Source organism: Labrus bergylta, chromosome 19, assembly GCF_963930695.1.
Source record: "Labrus bergylta chromosome 19, fLabBer1.1, whole genome shotgun sequence".
Classification (NCBI taxonomy): Eukaryota; Metazoa; Chordata; class Actinopteri; order Labriformes; family Labridae; genus Labrus; species Labrus bergylta.
Window position 1 is genome coordinate 25,127,894 of NC_089213.1, and position 22,074 is coordinate 25,149,967.

Here is a 22,074-nt window from a genome sequence, read left to right on the forward strand (position 1 = left end):
GGAGCCTCAAGCTTCATCCATCACTCATCGTTTGTTGTATGCATGTGTTGAATTTGACTTTATTTCCACACATAGAGACAAACACCTGTGTATTCTTATTTACAGTCTATTTTAAATCTTCCTTCTTCTTACCTTCTGACCCACATCAGTCAGAAGCATCTGTTGGGACTAAAGCCCGTCAATGTAACGCCACCACTATTTGCGCTTAACTAGCAACAAATTTGTAACTATTCAGATTCAATAATGCCGTTTTAATTATTGACATTTTAAAACAGTTTTAATTACTGATATTTGAAAGCCATTATAATTGCAAAAAAGTTTTGTTTTTTTGATGTCACAAATTTACCAAATAGAGAAAACTAGGGTGTGCACATCCAGGTGCATGACAAGAAATGTACTAACTAGAAAAAGAGGAAGGTCTGCACACTGTTCAGCCCCCAATGGGACATTTTATTTAAACATAGCTCCGTTTGGATCTAAAAGATCTTCCTCAGGTCGCGCAAATGTACCAAATGTCACTTTTTTTAAATTAGTTTTTCATGTTTTTCCACCAATAGAAAAAAAAATAGAAGTTTCAGACAGTTTGTTCACAGATGACTAGCTTAGCATAAAAACTAGGCTAAACAACTACCTGCCATACTCAACCACAGACCTCATTAAGTACAGAATGAACAAAAAAGAGAGAGATGTGAATGTAAAGAGAGAGATGTGAAGATGTTGGTAACTAGAACTAACTTGCTGTTTTACCTTTTTCCAATATATTAAATGGACAATCAACATGACAATTATATATAATGTTTAGCAATGGTTAGCAATCTTTATGTAAATAGCCAAATAAAACAACTATTAGTAATCACATCAGGTAGAAACAGCAGGATATGGGGGTCATCATGGGATATATTTGGTACATTTTGGTGCTGGGAATGAAAAAAAAGACTTTTGCAGATTCCTGTTCTGATTTTGTCTTTGGGTTGAATAATAAAAACCGCTCATTATGGTGCTTCATAAGAATCTGTGTCACACATCCAAATGAGCCAGTTTGAAAAGTTGACCCTTTCACTGGCTGACTGTCTCAAAGCCACGTCGTTTGATTAATAGCTTCATTTGCAGACGGCACATTCGGACATGATTAAACTCCCAGCATGCTTCACCTCCCTCCATTCGATAATGAAATACTACTTTGATGTCACTCTGCTTTAACTAATAACTCCTAGCTCCTCGGGGAGCTCACAGCTTTGTCAAATTGAAGTCCTTAAGATGGATCAAATGAAAAATAAAAAATAAACATTAGTAAGAATCGTGATCAGTGAGGGGTCAGGTTTTCTTCAGATAGTTAACATTGTATTTATTTTGATAATCCAAGTGATTATCATGCATCAGTACAAACAATAACAACCAAGAATACAGATTTCATTTTCCTATAATACCTGATACCTTATGGAAGCGATTAGTGATCAAAATTCAAATGATAAAGCTTCATCATTTAAATTTTGTTTCTTTCATAACACCTTAAGTCATTTTAGAATATTTGAAAAACTCCAACCGCTCCCTGTTTGTTGCCTTTTCAATCTGCATGGAAAGCACTTTGAGAAAGGTGATATTTAAATGATTTAAATTAGAGATGTGTGACTTTAGTCAACTGAACGCTTAAACTCCATCACCTTCGCTCATCTGCACCAGAATTACTAATTGGTTCAATAAATGATTAATCTTTTTTTAAATATTTTGTAGCTGCAGCATGGTTTGGCAAAATCTGGATCTAGAAAATGGAGATCAAAATGTATGAAGGCTGTAAAGTTAAACTAACATAACGACTGCAGAGATGTTGATGCCGAAGAGGAAAATCCAAACACTTCAGTAAAACACTATTTCTGCCACTATTTCTGGGACAAAATCTGATGAACTATGACCACATGAAACAAACTGAAAGAAGCAGCCGTCCCAAGTGGAAGCTTTGCCCTTTTACTGTGAATCCAGTATCTTCTTCCACCAGTTAGCACATTGTGTTCAGAGAACCCTCTTAAGTATCAGCCTGAGAATAAAGGTGGCATTTAAAGCTTTAGACACAGGTGAGATTATATGCAGCTTCCATGCTCAGCCAAAAAAAGAAAAATAAACAGGAGAAGGACCTCAGACTGAACTTTGAAGTAACTTTTTCATTTTCACCCCCAGGGTAGACTTTGGCAACCGACAGCGAGATCTGAAGCGTAGCGGCTAATCTCAATCACCGGCTGTTTGTGGATGTACATGTGACCACTTTGTACCCCGCAGTTTCAGCAAATTGGAGTTTTTGAGTACAAATGCTGCCTTACACCTGGAGTCATTTGAGACACACTACTTCAAATGTTATTCTGTGTTTGTTTTTTTGTTTGCTTTATGGCTCAGGTTCAGTTTGTCTTAATCCTTCCCTCGTGTCAGTCAGGACCTGTAAACTACCCAGCACATGGGTTCATTGTTTGCTCTTAGCTGAATACACGCAGATCACTGAGTTATTCAGGGAATATAGGCCAAGTTATTCTGATATCCTCCCCCCCTCCAGAGTTTTAGGGGACATTCCAGTAACTCAAGTGGAGCAGCAGTAAAAAGGAGTGTCTCTCGCCACAGTGGTTACAGGTCAGGGCCTTCAGACACAGTGACTACAGGCTCCATGAGGGGGTCTCTATCTTAAAGGGATACTTCCTCTTGAGTGTAGACTTTCTTAATATTTTGGCCATACAGATGTAAAAAGGAACATTTTGTAGATTGAAGGCATTTTTCAAAAAAAGAATAATTAATTTATTAAATCCACTAAAAGTATGTGGTACAGTCTGAATCCCTGACAGATCAAAGATTTGATGTTTTCATTTATGTATTCCTCTATTTCTTTCTCACTGTTGCAATATATTCTTTTGATTGAAGTTACACTTAACTGTGCAGTATATGTTATTCACTGTGCAGTACATACTACTGGGCAATACCTCTTTTTGTTTTCTTCTGTAAAGCATGCTTGATGTGTTGCTGTGGATGCTTCAATGTTTTGAACGTGAAGCACGAGCTGGAGTTCAACTTTTTGCTCCATAAAGCTGACAAACACTTCGACACGTTGGTACGACGGTCGCTACATGTGACACCTTTCACATCACAAAGTCATCGGATCCATTGTTTATCCCACAGCAGCTTTAAGGCTCTAATCTGAGGAGTTTCTGTTTGAGTAAGTTTGCAAATTGGTAAGTTTGCCATTGGTGGCCTACTGATGAAAATGAATACATCTGGATGTCCATATGTAGACAAACAAACAAAGCTGTGAAGGAGGACACTGTCTGGATTTCTCTCAAGAATAGGATTTTTTCTTCAGCGATAAATGTCACCAAAGAGAGACAAACTATGATCTTGGTAATTGCCACTTTGAGAGTAAAACAAACTCTCTACAGGAAGTTGTGATGCTGCCATTGTGTTTATGAATATTAATCACTGTCAGCTACTTCCTGGAGCATAGTGTTGCACCAATTAACCAATCAGAGGCTTTCAGAAGTTTTTTCGAAACTTTTCACCAACTGGACGCTGAGTTACAAATGTGAGTCAGCACTAATGTCTAAAGTGTTTGAAAAGTGAAATAGTATAACCATCAATGATTTTATAACTGAGCAGCTTCACAGAAAGTACTGCTGCTTCCATTTTAACACGTTTATTTTGGCATCTTGACACAGAAAATGTCAGGAAGTGGTGTCAGAGGACAAACACTTCTCTCAGCTTAAAGACGGTGCTACAGCTACAACAACAACAACAACAACAACAACAACCCCTCAAAACATCTCATCTAGAAATGCAATTTTTTGTTTTAAACAGCTGCCACAAAATCAGGCATCCAGGCCGCAACAAGCACAGAAAAAGGCTGCATCATCCTTTAGGGACTGAAATCACATCACAGCTTTCATTTCATAAATCACTTCATCCCCATCAATCCAGAGCTTACTGCTTTCACAGACAGTGTTACAGCTTCTTCATAACACCAGAGTGAGAGCACACTGCACTCTAAGATGCTCCATCATAAAACACACACTCCACTCGCTGTTTGCCATATATGGGCATCCTGAGGCCGGCGTGAGATGAGGGCATACCTCTGAGTTTGTACAGCTCTCCATTCACAGAGTTTACGACGAACATGTTGGGAGCCTCGTCGCTCGGGGTTACCGAGGCACCGATCAGGGGCAGTGACCCGCGGGGCTTCTGGCTTCTCCCCTGCTCGTTGACAAAGTACTGCAGCTGTCCCAACTCTGGATCCAACACAAAGTACCTTAAACACAGACACACAGAGAGAAAGAGAGAGGGAAGTGAGGATAGTTAGGAAAAAAAATTCCAGTTTGCAAAAACTTTTCAATGTGTGGAAGAGACAATGAGGAGGAGGGTAATGAATGAGGGAAACACACAAACACACAACATCCTTACATTTCTTCCATCCCATGCAACAATGCCTGCAGGCTATTATTCAGCACAGCTCTCTTCACACACCCTCTGTGCACATTTAAACGCCTGCTTTCACCAACATCCAGCCGGCAGTTAATTTCAGAATTACTCAAGGTGGCAATTAGTCCCTGCACCAGGCGTGGAAATGAAACCCTGAATTCTCCTCTTTGTGATTAATGAATCACCTTCAATCACCAACTAATTGAATTCTCTGCCTCGCTCATTGCTGACCGGAAGATTGAAAGAGGGACAGACACCTAACCTACGACACAGAAAAAGAGGATGCATCACACTTCCTGTTCTGCAGACATGCCTCTGCTTCTGCAGTTCAGCACAGGCTCCATTGGCATGGCTTCAGCTGACCTCTCCATGTTTGTGTACAGTGGCCATGAGATATAAGCACTTTGTTGTTTTTTGTGTTTCTTTTTTTCCCCTGAAGTTCGCACATGTTCACGGTCAATGTTCTCCCTCCGCCCTGTGACTACAGAAGCGTCAGTATTGATCAGCTTTCACACACATAGATGCTGCTTGCTTTTTACAAGGTGTCTCAGATTTCAAGGAACAGCAACAACCCACGTCAATCTGTTGTCATGCTTTAGATGGAAGAGGTCAAAAAGCTGCTGCAGCACCAAAGACCAACTATATTAACTTTATAAGACCGACATGTTTAAGCTTGTAACCTTCATCTGGATTGCTTTAGTTTAAAACACTTCTCCTGCCACTTATATTTTAGATGAAATATCACAGACTGTACATTGAGGAGTTGTCAATATGTTTCATATTAGAACCTGACCAATTAATCGGCCGGCCGATAATAACGGCCGATATCAGCATACCAAGTGACAATCCACATCGGCTCATTTTAACGCAGATATGCGCCGATATTACTAGATTTATTCACATGTCAAATGTAATTTCATTTGAGTTTCATTGTATTACACTAGCAGTTCTCGTTCTGCCTGTCACAGCAGAGGGCGCTGTTTGGATCATCACAACAAACATCATCACTCTCCAGAGGGTGAAGCGCGATGTACATGCACAGTTACTCTCAAGGTGAGTGACCATCTTGTCTACTATATAAATCTTTTCCACAGGTGTTTGATGACTGCATTTGAGGGATCAACACAATAAATGTCTGTATTTAAATCTCTCTATCTGTACAGATCGAAGATAGAACCGATAAAGATATCGGCCGATCTTTGCTGTCAGATTTGACTTAACCCTCATATTGATATCGGTAACAGTCGGGCTATGTGTGTACAATACAATATAAAGGAACAGATTTAACTTGAACAACTTTTACGTAGAGCATTGTTGTGTTTATTCAATGTAGTTAATCCATACATAAAAGCTTTAACTTACTTCACAAAGACTCACTTTAAAAGTCAACGGGGTGTAAATACAGCGCCTGTGTGAATGTCATAGAAATGTTAAACAACTGTCGTTGCATTCAGACAGTCAAGATGTCAGCTCGATGTCTTTACACAAAAATGATCCCACTGTGAAACATGGAGGATTCTAAATTGGGGATAAAGACAAATTGGGCATTGGGTCGATAAAGTTTGAACAGGACATCCCTCATTTTCAGCCACATGTCCCGAAACCCCCCCAGATAATTCTAAAGCCCAAATAATTAATTAACTTTTTAAACTGTCGAACAAATTGCCTCAGCATCATTTGATATTTACGACGAGACATTACACAAACGATATATGAAGAAAGAAATCTGTTAGTGCATCCTTCACATCAGGCATTTCCCCATGAAGCCTCCAGAGAGCGGCTGCAGTGAATACAGCTCTCTGGAAAATTGATCCCTGCTCCCGTCTCGCCCGCTTCCATCAAGAGAGCTCGTGATTTATGTCGACCACAGCCAACCAGGGAACAATCTGCCTGCGTCAGTTTCTATCCAGCCGTCTATCTATCCTCTATTTCACGCACGCACGCACGCACGCACATGTACGTTTGTGAAGCCTTATCCTGCGTTAGGTCAGCAGAGTGGAAGCTCTTACCGCTGACCCCTCCAGGCGTTCTTGCCTTTGCAGCTAAACCGAGCACAATGCAGACCTTTAACTTGATGGATGGTGCCTCGTGTCAGAGCAGCGCTGATAACGGCTGACCTGAGAGGCCTCAGAGTCTTTGTGCGCACACTGAACAGTTCACCTTTGGCGGCACGAGAGCAGATATTGATGGGACAATACACTGCACTTGTTCAACAAACTGAAAACAATACATCTTGCTGTACAAGCACATGCCTCAAAGAGTCTTCAGTGTGGGTGGGTGTGGTGAAATCAGTGACTTCACCAGGGATCCATACCATGATTTATGAGTTATATTATCTTGAGATATCCACAAACAGTAGAGAGAGTGATGGATACCCACTGACTTTTTTATCCCACTTGTATCGAAGGGATACATAGGTTATTTGTAGTAAAGATTTATTCATGTGAGATTGCTGTTAGGTCCTTCAAAAGCTATTTGAAAAATGTGTAAAAATATTTTCTGTTAGGTAGTTAGTAGTAAGGTAAAGTAAAAAAACTTGACATATTCATATTATCTGGATTATTTTATTATTAGCATGGGATCACTAATTTCTGTTTGGGAGGAGAGGTGAAAGCTCTGTTGTCACATTTAATCTAGGCAGAAACACTGATTATGTGACAGCATAAAACACTTAAAATATCTTATATATCAATTTTTTTTAAAAGCCGTAAGACAAAAATGAACGGATTGCAGTTGTCATTGTTTCAGGTTTATCTGCAGAAACCCCGCTTTTAACTTCTTCCAGACGTCAGTAGAAATGGAATAAATCAAACTTCTGGGGTTTTCTGATTTTTACATCACAAACTATATCATATATCAACTATATTTTGTCTACTAAATCACAACTATAACCTTGATTAGACTTTTAAAAACAACTAAGTCATGGATCAACATGAACAGAATCAGCATTAACGTTGATGCTGAAAGATGAAGCTAGTCAGCACAGTTTGAATCTCGTCCAGACTTTTTAGTTGTTAATTCTAAATCAGACAAAGGCAGGAAATCACTGGGCTAGTGGCAGGAAATGTGAGCTATACTTATTCTGTAATAAAATGTGCATCATCGTGGTGTCAAAGGAGTCATTTAAAGACAATATTTGAGTAAAGTGTGGTATCATAGCAGGATCTCTTAAACGTTTTTTCAACTTCCAGGGGGTCAGGATGGCCCCAAACAAAACAACAACTAAAAAATACTAAAAGTTTTTGGATAAACAGATTGTTGAGTCTAATATAGACTTTGCTTTTACCTTCTGTTTGATCCTCAACAACTACAGTTGCAATCAAAATTATTCAACCCCATTGCAAATTAGGTTTATTGGCTAAATTTACAAACTTTCAGCTGCTTGCAATGAACAAATCCAAAAAAGCACAATTTACATAGCTCAACACAACTAATAATATCAGTGGTTTCTCTAAATTCAACACAAAATGCCACTTTTAATGCCTGCTGCGGTCTCAAAATTATTCAACCCCTTTATGACAAGCATCTTTAGTACTTCGTAGAGCACCCTTTTGCTGTTATGACCTGCTGCAAACGTGATGCGTAGCCAGACACCAGCCTTTGGCAGCGTTCCTGAGGAATCTTAGCCCATTCCCGATTTGCTCCAGTTCTCTAATATTCTTCGGTCTGCGTGCTGCAACTGCCTTCTTCAAGTCCCACCAGAGATTTTCAATGGGGTTCAAGTCAGGCGACTGTGATGGCCACTCCAGAATCTTCCAGGACTTCTTCTGTAACCAAGCCATGGTGGACTTTGAGGTATGCTTGGGATCATTGTCCTGTAGGAAGGTCCAACGACGACCAAGTTTCAACTTCCTCACTGATGGCATGACGTTTTCACCTAGAATTTCCTGATATTTTATTGAATCCATCTTTCCCTCTACACGCTGAAGGTTGCCAGTGCCAGAGGAAGCAAAGCAGCCCCAGAGCATCACCGAGCCCCCTGTAAGCAGGGTGTTCTTCTCAGCATATGCTTCATTCTTCCTTCTCCAGACATACCGCTGAGCCATAGGCCCAAAAAGTCCCACTTTGGTTTCATCGCTCCAGAGAATAGAATCCCAAAACTTCTGTGGCTTATCTATATGGTTTTTAGCATATTGGAGCCGGCTTTTTTTGTGCTTTTGGGTCAGTAGTGGTGTACGTCTTGGAGTTCGGGCATGGAGACCTTCAGCGTTTAGTATGCTCCTAACTGTGGAAACAGAAACCTCAGTGCCTGCTGCCACCATGTCTTGCTGCAGGTCTTTTGCAGTCACTCGAGGGTTTTTGATCACTTGCCTTCTCAGGAATCTGATGGCAACCATTGATAGCTTCCTCTTTCTGCCACGTCCAGGTAGTATAGCCACAGTTCCTGTAGCTTTAAACTTGCGAACTATGCTTCCAACTGTATCGCTAGGAACATTCAGTGCCTTTGCTATCTTTTTGTATCCTTTTCCTTGTTTGTGCCAGACAATGATTTCTTCTCTTATCTTTTTGGACAATTCTCTTGATTTAGCCATGTTTCTCACATGCAACCAATTGTCACTGTCAACAAACTCCTTGTCAGACCAGGTATTTGATGTGTTTCAGGCACACCTGATGGAACTAATTGAGCTCTTGATTGGTTGCATCAGGTGTGCTTGAAACAACACTCAATTTGCAAATGTGTGCTTTTATGAGGGATTCTATTCAGGGGGTTGGATAATTTTGACACTGCAGTATTCTTTAAAAAGTGGCACTTTGTGTTGAATATGGAGAAACCAATAATAATAATTGTCTAACGCTCTTAAAATTGTTGTTGTTTGGTTGTTCATTGCAAAGAGCCGAAAGTTTGTAAATTTTGCCAAAAAACCTAATTTGCAATGGGGGTTGAATAATTTTGATTGCAACTGTACAAAGACAATCTGTGATTAAAACTTTCTTCACCAATTATTCACTTCTAGCTCGATGTACACTTTACGAGTTACAACCCCATAAATGAAACCACTAGCAGACATGCCTCCCTTTAACTTACACTTATAGGATTTGAGTGCATCAGTCTCTAGTTTAAATAAGAAACCATATCAAAGTATTCTCAGGTAAAATCAACACATTTGTCAGACAATAAAAAATGTCTTAATTTTTTCATTGATATGCGTAATTGATGGAAAACAACAGTTCACACTTATTATGTCATCACTGCTAAAGAACATTTAAATAAGGGATGTTCCCAGGCAACAACTTTTCTAGTCAGTTAAATGAAAACTTACCAACTGGTCTAAATGAAAGAAAACACCCAGGTGTCCTCCCTGCAGGTTATCAACATCCACATACCCGAGCTAAATGTGGTTTCAGCTGACACAGCTTTCATACATTTAATCAAAATGTTCTTTATCAAAATACTGCCAAACCGTGCTGCTCCTTCAAGATGTTATCCATTCACTGTTCAACAGCACATGACTTACAGAGTGTAAAAACTGAAATCTCCCCTTGCGGGGATCAATAAAAGTAAAAGTAAATCTTAATCTTAATCTTAACTGTCGACTAAACATGCACATCCCTTATTTAAACCAGTATCACTATATGCTCTTTTAGACCAGGTTTTTTATTTCACAATGATTTTACACACACGTCACTGATGTTGATCAAACCTGAGCTTTGATTGGTGTACTGAAAACTGAGTTTAACGGTTCATTCCTGACCTTGAAAACAGCAAGTGGATCACATGGTTTAGTCTGCAGATTAAGCCCGCTCATATGACACGGGACTGGAGTCTTTTTTTCACTTCATCCATCTTGAAATAAAAATTGAACGAGATGTGATTGAAGGCTTTGAACAAGTGAGTGATTAGACCTTTGAGTTGAGTTTTCTTTTTTGGCAACTGCTGCAAGAAGACAGCAACCAAAGACTCCTTTTCAATCCTAAGAAAGGGGCATCAACAAACAGACCAGACGCTCTTTTAATCAACAAGAACTCAAACACCAGAAGTTTTCTACCCAGCAGAGCTGCGCTCCTCAGAGTCAGAGCTTTTGATCAAAGCAGAGCTCCTTTCCAGCTAATACATCTGCAAATAGATGATTCATCCCTCACAGCTTACTCCCCGCCCTGCTGACCGCTTAGGACGACATAAATTTAAAATGTACGCATGAAGCAATCCTTGTAGATTCAGCCTCCATGTGAAGGAAAACCAGAAATCTATCAAGGAGCTCTGAATGTTTACATTGATGTGATCTGCATGCAGACGTTGAAAAGGATACCTATTATGCACGAGCACTTGTTTGGCCTGTGGATCAAAACCAGACTCATTTAGCTTTTTGAAATCGGATTCAGTTTCTAAACATCATCACCTCAGACATGTGCTGGAGCCTCCATCCTCCATTTATTTTAAGTAATTGATCTTCTTCAACTACTACAAACATGTATTGTATACCGCGTTAAAGAACTGAGTAGAGCTAACTTTTCAGAAATGCAAATATCAGGAAAACGCACAAATAAGGGAACAGCATTTAAAGTTTTGTATAACAGACGTTGCACTGCAACAAATGCATTCAAAGAGACTTAACAGCAGATATCTCTCCCTCTCTCTCTCTCTCTCGTCACCTGCAGAGTCCACAGACCTGCAACATGCAGCCTATACAAAGGGTACAGAGTCAGGGTGGTCGATCACCTACCTATACATATACACATAATTGTCCTGTATTGTTTAACTATTTATTTTCTTTTGTATATACATGAACTGTAATGCATCATCAGGTTTTTCCCCAGTGACAAAATAAAAAAACTGATTTGCCTTGGTTTGGATATTGTTACAAAGTTGGGTTGTTTGTTTAAGACCTGAAATGAGTCACTGAGGGTCCTCACCACTATCTATATATCTGTGTTTTTAGAACTGACTACCCAGCACATTTTCTCCAAAACAAATGCACACAAAGCACCTCCATAACATAAGAGCACTACACACTGACACATGGCCTCCCACACAGAGGCAGAATTAGCTCGACTCAGTTCTGGTGCGCACCACGATAACGCCTGCAGAACATACACTCTCAAACACACACACACAATGTGTAACTCCATGTGACAAATATTGGAAAATAATGGACAACTGTAATTACTCCAACAATGTCTGCCGTCAATGCTCTGCCTCCTTACTCAGCATACTGAAGGAATCAAAAATCCACCTCTCATACTAAATCTACATATAAAAGTATGTAAGCCTGCATGTACTCAGCAAACATGAAAAACCAGTTGGTAATGTTATTTGTATATACAGTTTGATGCATGCAGTCACACAACGTATACGTCTAAGTGCAGAAAAAAGATAATCACACATGGCAGCATTCACACCCCAATCAAGGAGGCCGTTATGAGCTAAACTTTTAGCTAACTGCTAATAAACAACAAATAAGAATCAGATATAACAAAACACACAAAGAAGAAAAGTCAAATATGGCAGCATCATTACAGACACAGAAGACGACTGACAGTCAAATGTTAATGAATACTAGACGACATCACCCAGAGGTGTCAAAAGAAAAGGTGTCCAACGACTTGTCTGTTTTGAAAAAGCCATTAAAAGATGTGGAAGCAGAGCGGGTCGAAGACATTACAGAAGCTAATACATCTTTTAAGGCCATGCACACATAGCTAGTAGTAGAGGACTGTCTACTTAAAGTGTTCATACCACTTTACAATGTCCCATCCTGTGAACACACCAGTCCATTACTGAGCACATATAACTAATTCACACACCTCATAAATCATTAATATGACACATTGATCCATTTTCTTTTCCTCTGTTTTTTTTATGTTTAATACACTAAAGGCTGTAGCAACTATCACAGGTACGTAGTTGTTAATGACACAAGACGGAACAAACTGTAACTTAAATTAGAGAACACTAGAAAAATCTATCCAGGACTTTATGTTCGCTTTTTTTTCCTGTTGAACAGAACACGTAACAAACGGTGACCCCAAAACAGAGGTCAAACTAACTTTTTAAAGTTTCTAACATCATTTCTGAATGAGCTGATGAAGCAGGTAATTGTCCAGGTTTTTAAAAAGTGAGTAGACGTTCGTGTTGAATGGAGATGTGCTGCAATCAAATATCAAAATAAGAGCTCACGGTTAAATCAAGAAGACTTCAAAATGAAAATCAAATCAACTCTGAAACTGCTGTCAAATAAGAAAAATAACGGGATGAGAGAACACTGAATTATTTGAGCCTGTAAACAACATACAGAAACAGGGCCATAGAATCCTCCTTCTATACTTACATGTGCACTGTAAGGCCATGAAACACAATATGATGAGTAAACTCTTTGACTTGTTCTAAAAGAAATTAAAAAGACAGTTTCTTTATATTGCAGCCACATCACATCAGGATACGACTGCTATGACTGAATGCTAATTTGAAGAATCTCAACAATTCCTGATGAGCTGAAACTCTTGATTATGATTACAAGGCTTCCCAGCAAGACGAGGAAACACATGTAAAGCTAATGGCAGTGGCAATAAAAAGAAAGAAAACAAGCTATGTGTGCACATTACATCATGTTTAATCTGATTGCTTATTAAAAAGAGATCATTTCCAGGATGTTTTAGTCAGCGCTCGGTGTTTGTCTTTATTTCCTTTCAGCTCTGAGCGGCTGTGTCCACTCCGGTCCATGAACCGAAAGGAATCCCAAAAGTTAGACCTTCACCTTAAACTGAAACTGGACAGGTATCAACACCACAGGGAATGAACTAAATATCCCATAATACCTTTCCTTCAGCCAACAAATCAGTGCAGCGCTCCTTACATCCCATAACACTTTACACTCTGTGATACATTTTTAAATGGAGCTCAGCGTAAGTTCAGACAGAAAGACTGGTTATATTCTTTCACTCATTCATTCATCCTTTCACTTCAACCTAAACCACTCCCCCTACTAAGTCCTCTGTCTCCCTTCTCTGGTGATCAGCTGTTTATGGGCGTTTTTCTTCAAGTGATCAACCAATCAGATTTGGGCTCAACCTCTCCCATCCAATCATCCTGCAGCAGCAAAAAGGCTAAAACAACTCTCTCTCTTCCGCAGCCCTTCTGTCTTTTCAGGCAACCGCTGTAACCCACCACTGCCCCAGTCACCTCCATTTCAGCTCAGCAGAGTGCAGATCAGGCTCGGATACCAATTCCTCATCGCAGCCTCCATTCATCTTCACCACCACCAGTGTCTAGACTCCATAGGGGGGTCTCCTAAACCTGCTGTCGGCTTCATTACCTTCCGAGCGTGAAGTCGTCACGATGGAGTCTAATCCCCCAAAGACTTTGCACATTCGAAATTAATTGTTGCACATTTATTGTAAATAAATAATTGTTCATTCTCAATTAAGTCTCTCCTGATTGAAATAAATGTGTGTTCAACAGACCACAAATCCCAAGTGATCATGGAACATAATTGAAAAAGTCTTCTCATCAATAGCAGCTCACTTCACCTCTGTGACATCAACATGTGCTTCTTCTCACTCTCAGGTATTCCTGCAGGTGCAACTCAAGCTGCAACTCAGTGCATCATCCACCTGTCACTTTAATGGGAAAGAAAAGAGAAGCAGTTCTTACCCTCCACCTCTCAAACCCCACCACCACGTCCCCCACCCTCTGTTCCATACACAGGCTTCAATCTCAGATAATAACACAGCTCCCTTCTTCTCTGCAGCTGAGCAACAAGTCAGTTGTTTTAGGGTTCATCACAGTTAAAAATAACTTGTTTCATTCTTAAATCACACAACAGCTGCAGAACAGAAATCCTGCATAATTCATGTTCAGTGTACAGTACAGGAGTTCATCTGTAGCCTGTTGAAGAAATTACTAAGACTTGACTCCATACAATAAGACTCAGTTGACTCAGATGGCTTACGTTGATGAAAGTTTATACATAAGAAGAATACTCCGGAGGAGACATGATTCAACATCACATTTCTGTACTCGTGTCTTGCTCAACCACATCTGCCGAACTTCTTGAAAGGCATTGCATATATCCTAAAAGACATTATCATTATCAGGGTCACATTGACCCACCTAGACTAAACTGTGACATCAATAACACTGGATCAGACAATAAGTCTACCAAACATCCTTACAGATATCAGGAAAAACAGTTGGCACTCTCTAAGCTGTACTTGGTGTTCTAATCACAACTGAACTCTGTCAGGTCTGACTGACATTAGAGAACAGTGAATAAACCTAATGACATCTGTACATTATAATCTAAATAACTACAGAAATTCCACCGCATAGCCTACAGGATCATCTCAAGAACAGGTTTATATTCTTCTTAAATACCACAAACACAGCCAGATGATTCAAGTGGCTTACAACAACAACAACAACAACAACAACAACAACAGGTGTAGGCTCAAGTTCATTTACTACCTCGCTCATCTCTTGTTGTAAGAACTGTCTCAGTGTCTGAGTTAAACCAGACCAGGTAGAGAGTGAACTCATAAATGCTGCATAAAGCACACCATGAGCTGCTGTGATCTCCACAGTGGTGGTGGCTGAGATGTTCTTCATAAAGAGAGCGGCTGCAGCGCTTCATGAGCAGAAGAGACACCTACAGGACATGAGACAGTGTGATATAACTAACTAAGAGGGTTGGAAACTGATTATGTTATGATGATTCTGCAAAGATGAGGATGTTCTTTATGCGTTACATTAACAACCACTGGACTTTAAAAATGTATCTTCCTTACATGCACTCTGTGAGTAGTTACACACATTAAGATTTTTTCTCATAGTCCACTGCACAGCTCCTACATTGCACCTTTTGTACATTTTTCATCTTTATATTTTACATTTTTTAATTCTATTTTATATTTTGTAATAGCGTCTTATTCTGTATTATTTAAGTTGTTGCAGCTAACATTGTTCCTCAGCACTTTATTCTCGCTTTTCAAGTTGCTAGTTGGGCAATGCATGGAAAAAGGGGAAGCCTTGACAAGAAGTCCTTTGTTGTTATAGATCGTGATAAAGTGGACATGGATGTGCACATGGGACACAAACCCAGTCACATGTTCTCCTAAATGAAAAACAGTACATGTCTTTGATGTTAAAAGAGACTCCTAGAAGAAGTCCTGAGGGCACAAACAGTCTCTAATGGGATCACTTCTCCTAGCAGCAGTCCTCTTATTTGTTGTGTTTACGTACCTGGGCGTTTCTGTGTTTGCTTTGGTTTTGCATATTTGCTGCAACACTGTGTGTTTGGCAGTTTGTCCATTTGCATGTGTTTTCTTAGATGTAGTGTGTAGAGCTCTCTGGGACAAATATACATTTAGTTATTTGGCAAATTATGCCAGTAGACATCGTGTCATCTTGGTAACGGTAGTGGTAATGGTAGCTTTAAATGGCTCTTTAGCTGATTTCTAACAGACCAGTTTAATTAAATAATCTTAATGTGAGAAACTGAAACAACATGGGCAACACAACGTATCCCTGTTACAGTACAAAAGTCACTGTAATGAAAAGGGAAATGCAACATCACTATAGGGCTGCCATTAATAATATTTTCCAATATATGTCACAAGTTGGAATGATCACGTACACTCGTGAGGAACTACTGAGCTTCAGGCATGGAGCCGGTGTTCCTCAGGAGTTATGGAGAGGTGTCCGCCGGGGGAAGAAAGCCGGCGCTAAAGTCAGGGAGCGGATCGAGAGAGACAGGAAATTTAAACCCTTTCTACCATCGGTCATCATGGGGAACATCAGGTCACTCGCAAACAAAGCGGACGAACTTACAGCTTTAGTAAACAGCCAGAGTGTCTACAGGGAGTGCAGTTTACTTTGCTTCACGGAGACATGGCTACATGGGAATATACCGGACAGTCACATCGATCTGGCTGGCTTCACCCTGGTACGAGCGGACAGGGGGAGAGAGAGAGTGGTAAGAAGAGAGGAGGAGGTCTTGCTGTCTTTATTAACTCTAAATGGTGTAATCCCGGACATGTAACTGTGAAGGACTGTGTCTGTACCCCAGACGTTGAAATGCTGGCGGTGGGATTACGCCCGTACTATCTGCCACGGGAGTTCTCACATGCCATTGCTGTTGCTGTTTACATCCCACCATCAGCTGTAGCCGCTAGCACGAGTGACGTCATCCACACTATGATCGCCGGACTACAAACCCAGCATCCCAGCGCCCTCATACTGATCAGCGGGGACTTTAATCATGTCTCTCTCTCCCCTGTCCTGACGAACTTTAAACAGTATGTGCACTGTGCTACAAGAGGGAATAAAACCCTGGACCTCCTGTATGCCAACGTGAAGGGAGCATACAGCTCTTCTTCTCTCCCCCCTCTTGGGGAATCAGACCACAACCTCATCCACCTTGAGACCACCTACAGGCCCCTGGTGAAGCAGCAGGGGGCCAACACAAGGACTTTGAAGGTTTGGTATAAGGATACAGAGAATGCCCTGCAGGAGTGCTTCAATGTCACAGACTGGGAACTGTTTAAGGAGGAATATGGTGATGACATTGAAGGCCTCTCTCACTGTATTACAGACTACATCCGTTTCTGTAAGGACACCATAGTCCCTACCAAAACGGTCCGCTGCTTCTCAAATAACAAACCATGGATCAATAAAGACATTAAAGCTCTCCTCAACAGAAAGAAGAGGGCCTTCATGACTAGGGATCGTGAGGAGCTCAAGGCTGTCCAAAAGGAGTTAAAGAAGAAGCTGAGAGAGGCCAAGAATAACTACAAGGACAGGATTGAGGCCAAGATGGGACAGAACAACTCAAAGGAGGTGTGGAATGGCATGAAGCAGATGACGGGCTGCAGCAGGCCGGAACCCAGAATTAAAGGAGACCCAGTATTTGCTGCTGAGTTGAACCTATTTTTCAATAGGTTTGACACAACCCCCGACCCAGTGAGCTCAAATAGTGGGTCTAGGTCTCCCCCCACCACCTCAGCCCCCATTCACACCTCTGCTGGAGACTCTGCTCTTCCTCCCATCAAGGTCCAGACCACCTGCACGACAATAGACAGTCCCCCACACCCCTCCCCCGCTCACTGTCCCACTCTCACTCTTACTACCAGCCAGGTACAAAGAGAACTCTCCAGACTCCACATCAGAAAAGCCAGTGGACCAGACAACATCAGTCCCAGGATCCTCAAGGTGTGTGCTGGGCAGCTTGCAGGAGTCTTTCAGCACCTCTTCAACCTCTCCCTGAGGCTGATGAAGGTGCCTGACCTGTGGAAGACCTCCTGCATCGTCCCGATACCAAAGAAAGGTTGTCCCAGCGCTCTTAATGACTACAGACCTGTGGCACTCACGTCACATGTCATTTGAGAGGCTGGTTCTCCAGCACCTGAGGACCCTGCTCACTGCTTTCCAGGATCCGTTGCAGTTTGCATATCAGAGGCACATTGGTGTGGAGGATGCTATCATCTTCCTGACCCACAAAGCCCTGTCACACCTGGAGACGAAGGGAAGCACTGTGAGAGTCATGTTCTTTGACTTCTCCAGTGCTTTCAATACCATCCAGCCCTGACTCCTGAGGGACAAACTCCTGGATATGCAGCTGCACCCTGACATCTCAGCCTGGATCTTCAACTACCTCACAAGCCAGCCACAGTATGTCAGAGTCGACGGCTGTGTCTCTGATGTAGTGACGGGCAACACAGGAGTACCTCAAGGAACTGTTCTGGCGCCTTTTCTCTTCACTCTCTTCACATCAGACTTCAGGTTTAACTCTGGTTCCTGCCACCTCCAAAAGTTTTCCGACGACTCCTCGATTGTTGGGTGCATCACTGATGACGATGAGAAGGAGTACAGAGGACTGTTAGAGAGCTTCGTCACATGGTGTGAAAGCAACCACCTGAAGCTCAACATCAGCAAAACAAAGGAGGTGGTAGTGGACTACCGGAAGAAGAAGAGGCCCCCTGCCCCAGTCATCATCCAGGGGGAGGAAGTGGAGAGGGTGGACTCATACAAGTACCTTGGGGTCCACATCAACAATAAACTGGACTGGTCTCACAACTCTGACGCCCTCTTCAGGAAGGGACAGAGCAGGATGTTCTTCCTGAGGAGACTCAGATCGTTCAGTGTCTGCAACAGACTCCTGAAGACCTTCTACCAGTCTGTGGAGGCCAGGGCCCTCTTCTTTGCTGTGGCGTGCTGGTGGGGTGGTATCAAGACTGGTGAGGCAAACAGGCTGAACAAGCTGGTGAGGAAGGCGCGCTCTGTAGTGGGTCTGGATCTGGACAGTTTGGAGACAGTGGGTGAGAGGAGGATGAAGGACAAAATCTTATCCATCCTGGATAACTCCTCTCACCCTCTACATGGTGAACTGTGGCAGATGGGCAGCTCCTTCAGCCAACGCCTCATCCCCCCCAGGTGCAAAACAAAGCGCTTCAGGCGCTCCTTTGTGCCCACTACCATAAGACTGTACAACAGCAGCCTATGACAACAATAACAGTCCATCCTTGACACTAAACTTCACCCCGATAAAACACTACCCACATGACCTGCTTCATTATTATCATTGTATTATTATTATTACTTAGGTCTATATATATATTGTACATTCTATATATTTTTTTATTATATTATTATACTAGTCTATATTATATAACATTTCATTATATTACACATTATTGTTCATATTGCACTATATTATATTATATTATACTACATTATATCATATTATACTACATTATATTATATTATATTATATTATACTACATTATATTATATAACTACACTCTGCATTACTGTGGTACAACACTGCCTCTCTTCTCTGCTGTTTACATTACTTGCTGCTATTTATTTATCATACCAAGTCACTTTAATCACTTGTCACTTTATCTTGTCATTCTCTTCAAATACTGTTTCAATTCTCAATTCCCCCCAGTTAACTTCAACATTCATTTAGTACTGTATATACCCCCCTGTTTTTATTTTTATTTTTTATTTATCTTATCTATTCTGTTTAATGTGTATTTGAGCTTTCTTGTCTGTGCTGCTGTAACGCCCGAATTTCCCCTCTGGGGATCAATAAAGTACTATCCTATCCTATCCTAAGCCAGTCGGATGTCTCAAAGTGTTTTGATTGAGCAACAGTTTGAAACCAAAAATGTTCAGAAAAGCAGCAAATGGCCATAAATAAATGTTTTGGTCAAGTTTGTTTTAAGAAATCTTAGCTTCAGACATTTCTAGAAAAAAAAAATACTTTTATGCTACTGCAGAGTTTGGACATTTATTTTACAATGTCAAGTAAAATAAATCTAAATATTGAAATAAATGATTTCATGTCCTTCAGTTGAAAGTGTTTGTTTGTTTACCTGTTAATAGTTTTATAGTTATCCATCAGTTAGCATATGTGCATTACTTGCTTTAACCCCTCTACACACACACCCTCCTCCCCCCCCTGACGGTGACGTGGTGGCAAAAGTGCAACGTGGACGTGGGGCAAATAACAACACGAAGCCCTATAGAAGTGGATCTCCTCTGTCAACGTGTCGTCACTCACCTGTTCTGCCAGCCTTGGATCAGGTTGGTGTATTTGCTCAGCACTCCTTCCAGCTGCCTCTTCCTCGTCTGCTGCAGATTCATGCTGTTCCCTAGCAGCACGGCTCCCCGGCCGCCCCCTGCTCCTCCGGCCGGCCCGCCCAGGGAGCCGGATCCCGGGCTGTGCGAGCCGGTCCTCCCGGGCTTCCTCGACGACGAGTTCCCGAGGTCCGACGAGGAAGAGTTTGATTTCTTGGTGACGAGCTGTGGACTGCAGAGCGTCTTGTCCATCCTGGCGACGGGACGGTGAAGATGAGGAGGAGGAGGAGGAGGAATGAGGAGGGAGGAAGGAGGGGACGGGGATGGACCAGCAGCAGCACCAGGGACAGGGCGATGTTTGTATGCCGACCTAAAGTAGAGGCAGTGGGTATACAGTGTCCACGCTGCGTCCCTCGTCGAGTGACAGAGCTGACATATTCCACCGCTGGAGCTGTGTGTCCTCCTGCAGCTGTGTGTGTGGCTCTGTATGTCTCCTCCAGCGTTTTCCTGCTAGGAAGGGGTAGCACAGCGCAGACACGCCCACTCTGCTCTGCACCGCCCCCCGGATATTACAATGCAAACTTATTCACATCATACCACCACCCCCCCCAAAAAAAAGTCACTAAAAATAGTGCAACACCCAGCGGGGAGAGACTTTGATGACTCATTTATGACACTGATTCTATGAGGGACAAAAAATGACTAAAGTATAAATAAATAAATAAATAAATGTTGGGAGAAATGCATACAATAATGTATAAATAAATAAATAAATAAATAAATGCATCAATAAATATATAAATAAATATATAAATGCTGAAAACAATATATCAATGAATAAATAATAAATACACTTTGTTAATGAAAAAGGATATTTATATATTTTAATAGTATATGCATTTATTAGCATATTTCTACAGTTATATATGTATCAATGCATACATTTTCACATTAATTGAGTTATTAATTTTTTTCTGTATTTTTACATTCACACATCTATTTATTTCTCTGTCCAGGTCATAAGAGGAAAAATATATATGTAAATTTGATTCTGTCTGTTTTTCAAAATTGACCAATCCTACTTCAGTAATGTTAGGATGGCCCACTTAATTTACATATTTACTTTTCCTTGTACAACATGGACACAGAAATACATATATGAATATATTTATTTATATATTCAATTTTATATGAATTGTTGCCTTTATTCATAAATATATATATATTTATTTATATATTTATTGATGCATTTATTTAATTATTTATTTATTTATACATTATTGTATGCATTTCTCCCAACATTTATTTATTTATTCATGTATTTATTTATTTATACTTTAGTCATTTTTTGTCCCTCATAGTGGACAACCGTCTTGTGTCTCCTTTAAATTTGTTATTTTACGCATTCAAATACATAAAAGTACATAGAATAAAATTAAAGTACAATAAAAACTAAGAGGACATCAAAACAATAAAACATTCATATTTACAGCTTAGTTTTGCACAAAGCCCCAGTTTGAGTTATATTGTACCAATTGGATTAACACAGCAAATCTTTTCTATGGATGCTCATATAAGCTTCATTCCGTCCATTTTGTCCCTTGAAAGTCCCTTTTTTGTGTTATGTTAGACAGCTGAGCAACTTTAATTCAGTTTTTTTTATTTGTGCCTTAATTGTATATGCCTTAAAGTTTTAGTGAGACAGGAAATGTGGGGAGAGAGAGAGGGAGATGACATTCAACAGAGAGCACCGCGTTCAGGAATCAAATATAGGCCTACGACCATCCGGCTAAGGACCATAGCTTCTTTTCATGTGGGGGGGGGTGTCTTCTCTACCAAATAAGGTAAACCAGCACTGCATAACCCAATCGTCTTTTATGAAGGATGAAAGTTATTTACAATAAGGCAGACATGTTATTTCAGGAGGCTTAAGACCTGTCTCCAGCTCTTTGCCTGTTTCTATTTTGACAGAAAGTAAGATTCTGACAGCATTTCCACGTGGCCACAGCCATCATTGGGTTTCAAAAATCTGCTTTAGAAACGAATGGGTGATGTCACTTAGGCTACGTCCATGTTGGCTGTATACAGTTTATGATGCTCATTCTTACAGCAGA

At 40.8% G+C, this 22,074-nt stretch overlaps 1 protein-coding gene across 2 annotated transcripts in view; it reads right to left on the reverse strand.

Moving 5' to 3' along the window:
* LOC109988694 (oxysterol-binding protein-related protein 10) overlaps positions 1-20,640 on the reverse strand; it is a 72,296-nt gene extending 51,656 nt beyond the window's left edge. The window contains exons 1-2 of one of the 2 annotated variants that reach the window (XM_065948364.1): positions 19,944-20,640; positions 4,098-4,273 (exon numbers count right to left, since the gene is read on the reverse strand). In XM_065948364.1, coding sequence (XP_065804436.1) covers positions 4,098-4,273; positions 19,944-20,212 — 445 coding nt within the window. In that variant the 5' untranslated portion in view covers positions 20,213-20,640. The remainder of the gene's footprint in view (positions 1-4,097; positions 4,274-19,943) is intronic. The other variant, XM_020640267.3, reaches the window with a different exon arrangement.
* Between the last annotated feature and the right edge of the window lie 1,434 nt (positions 20,641-22,074).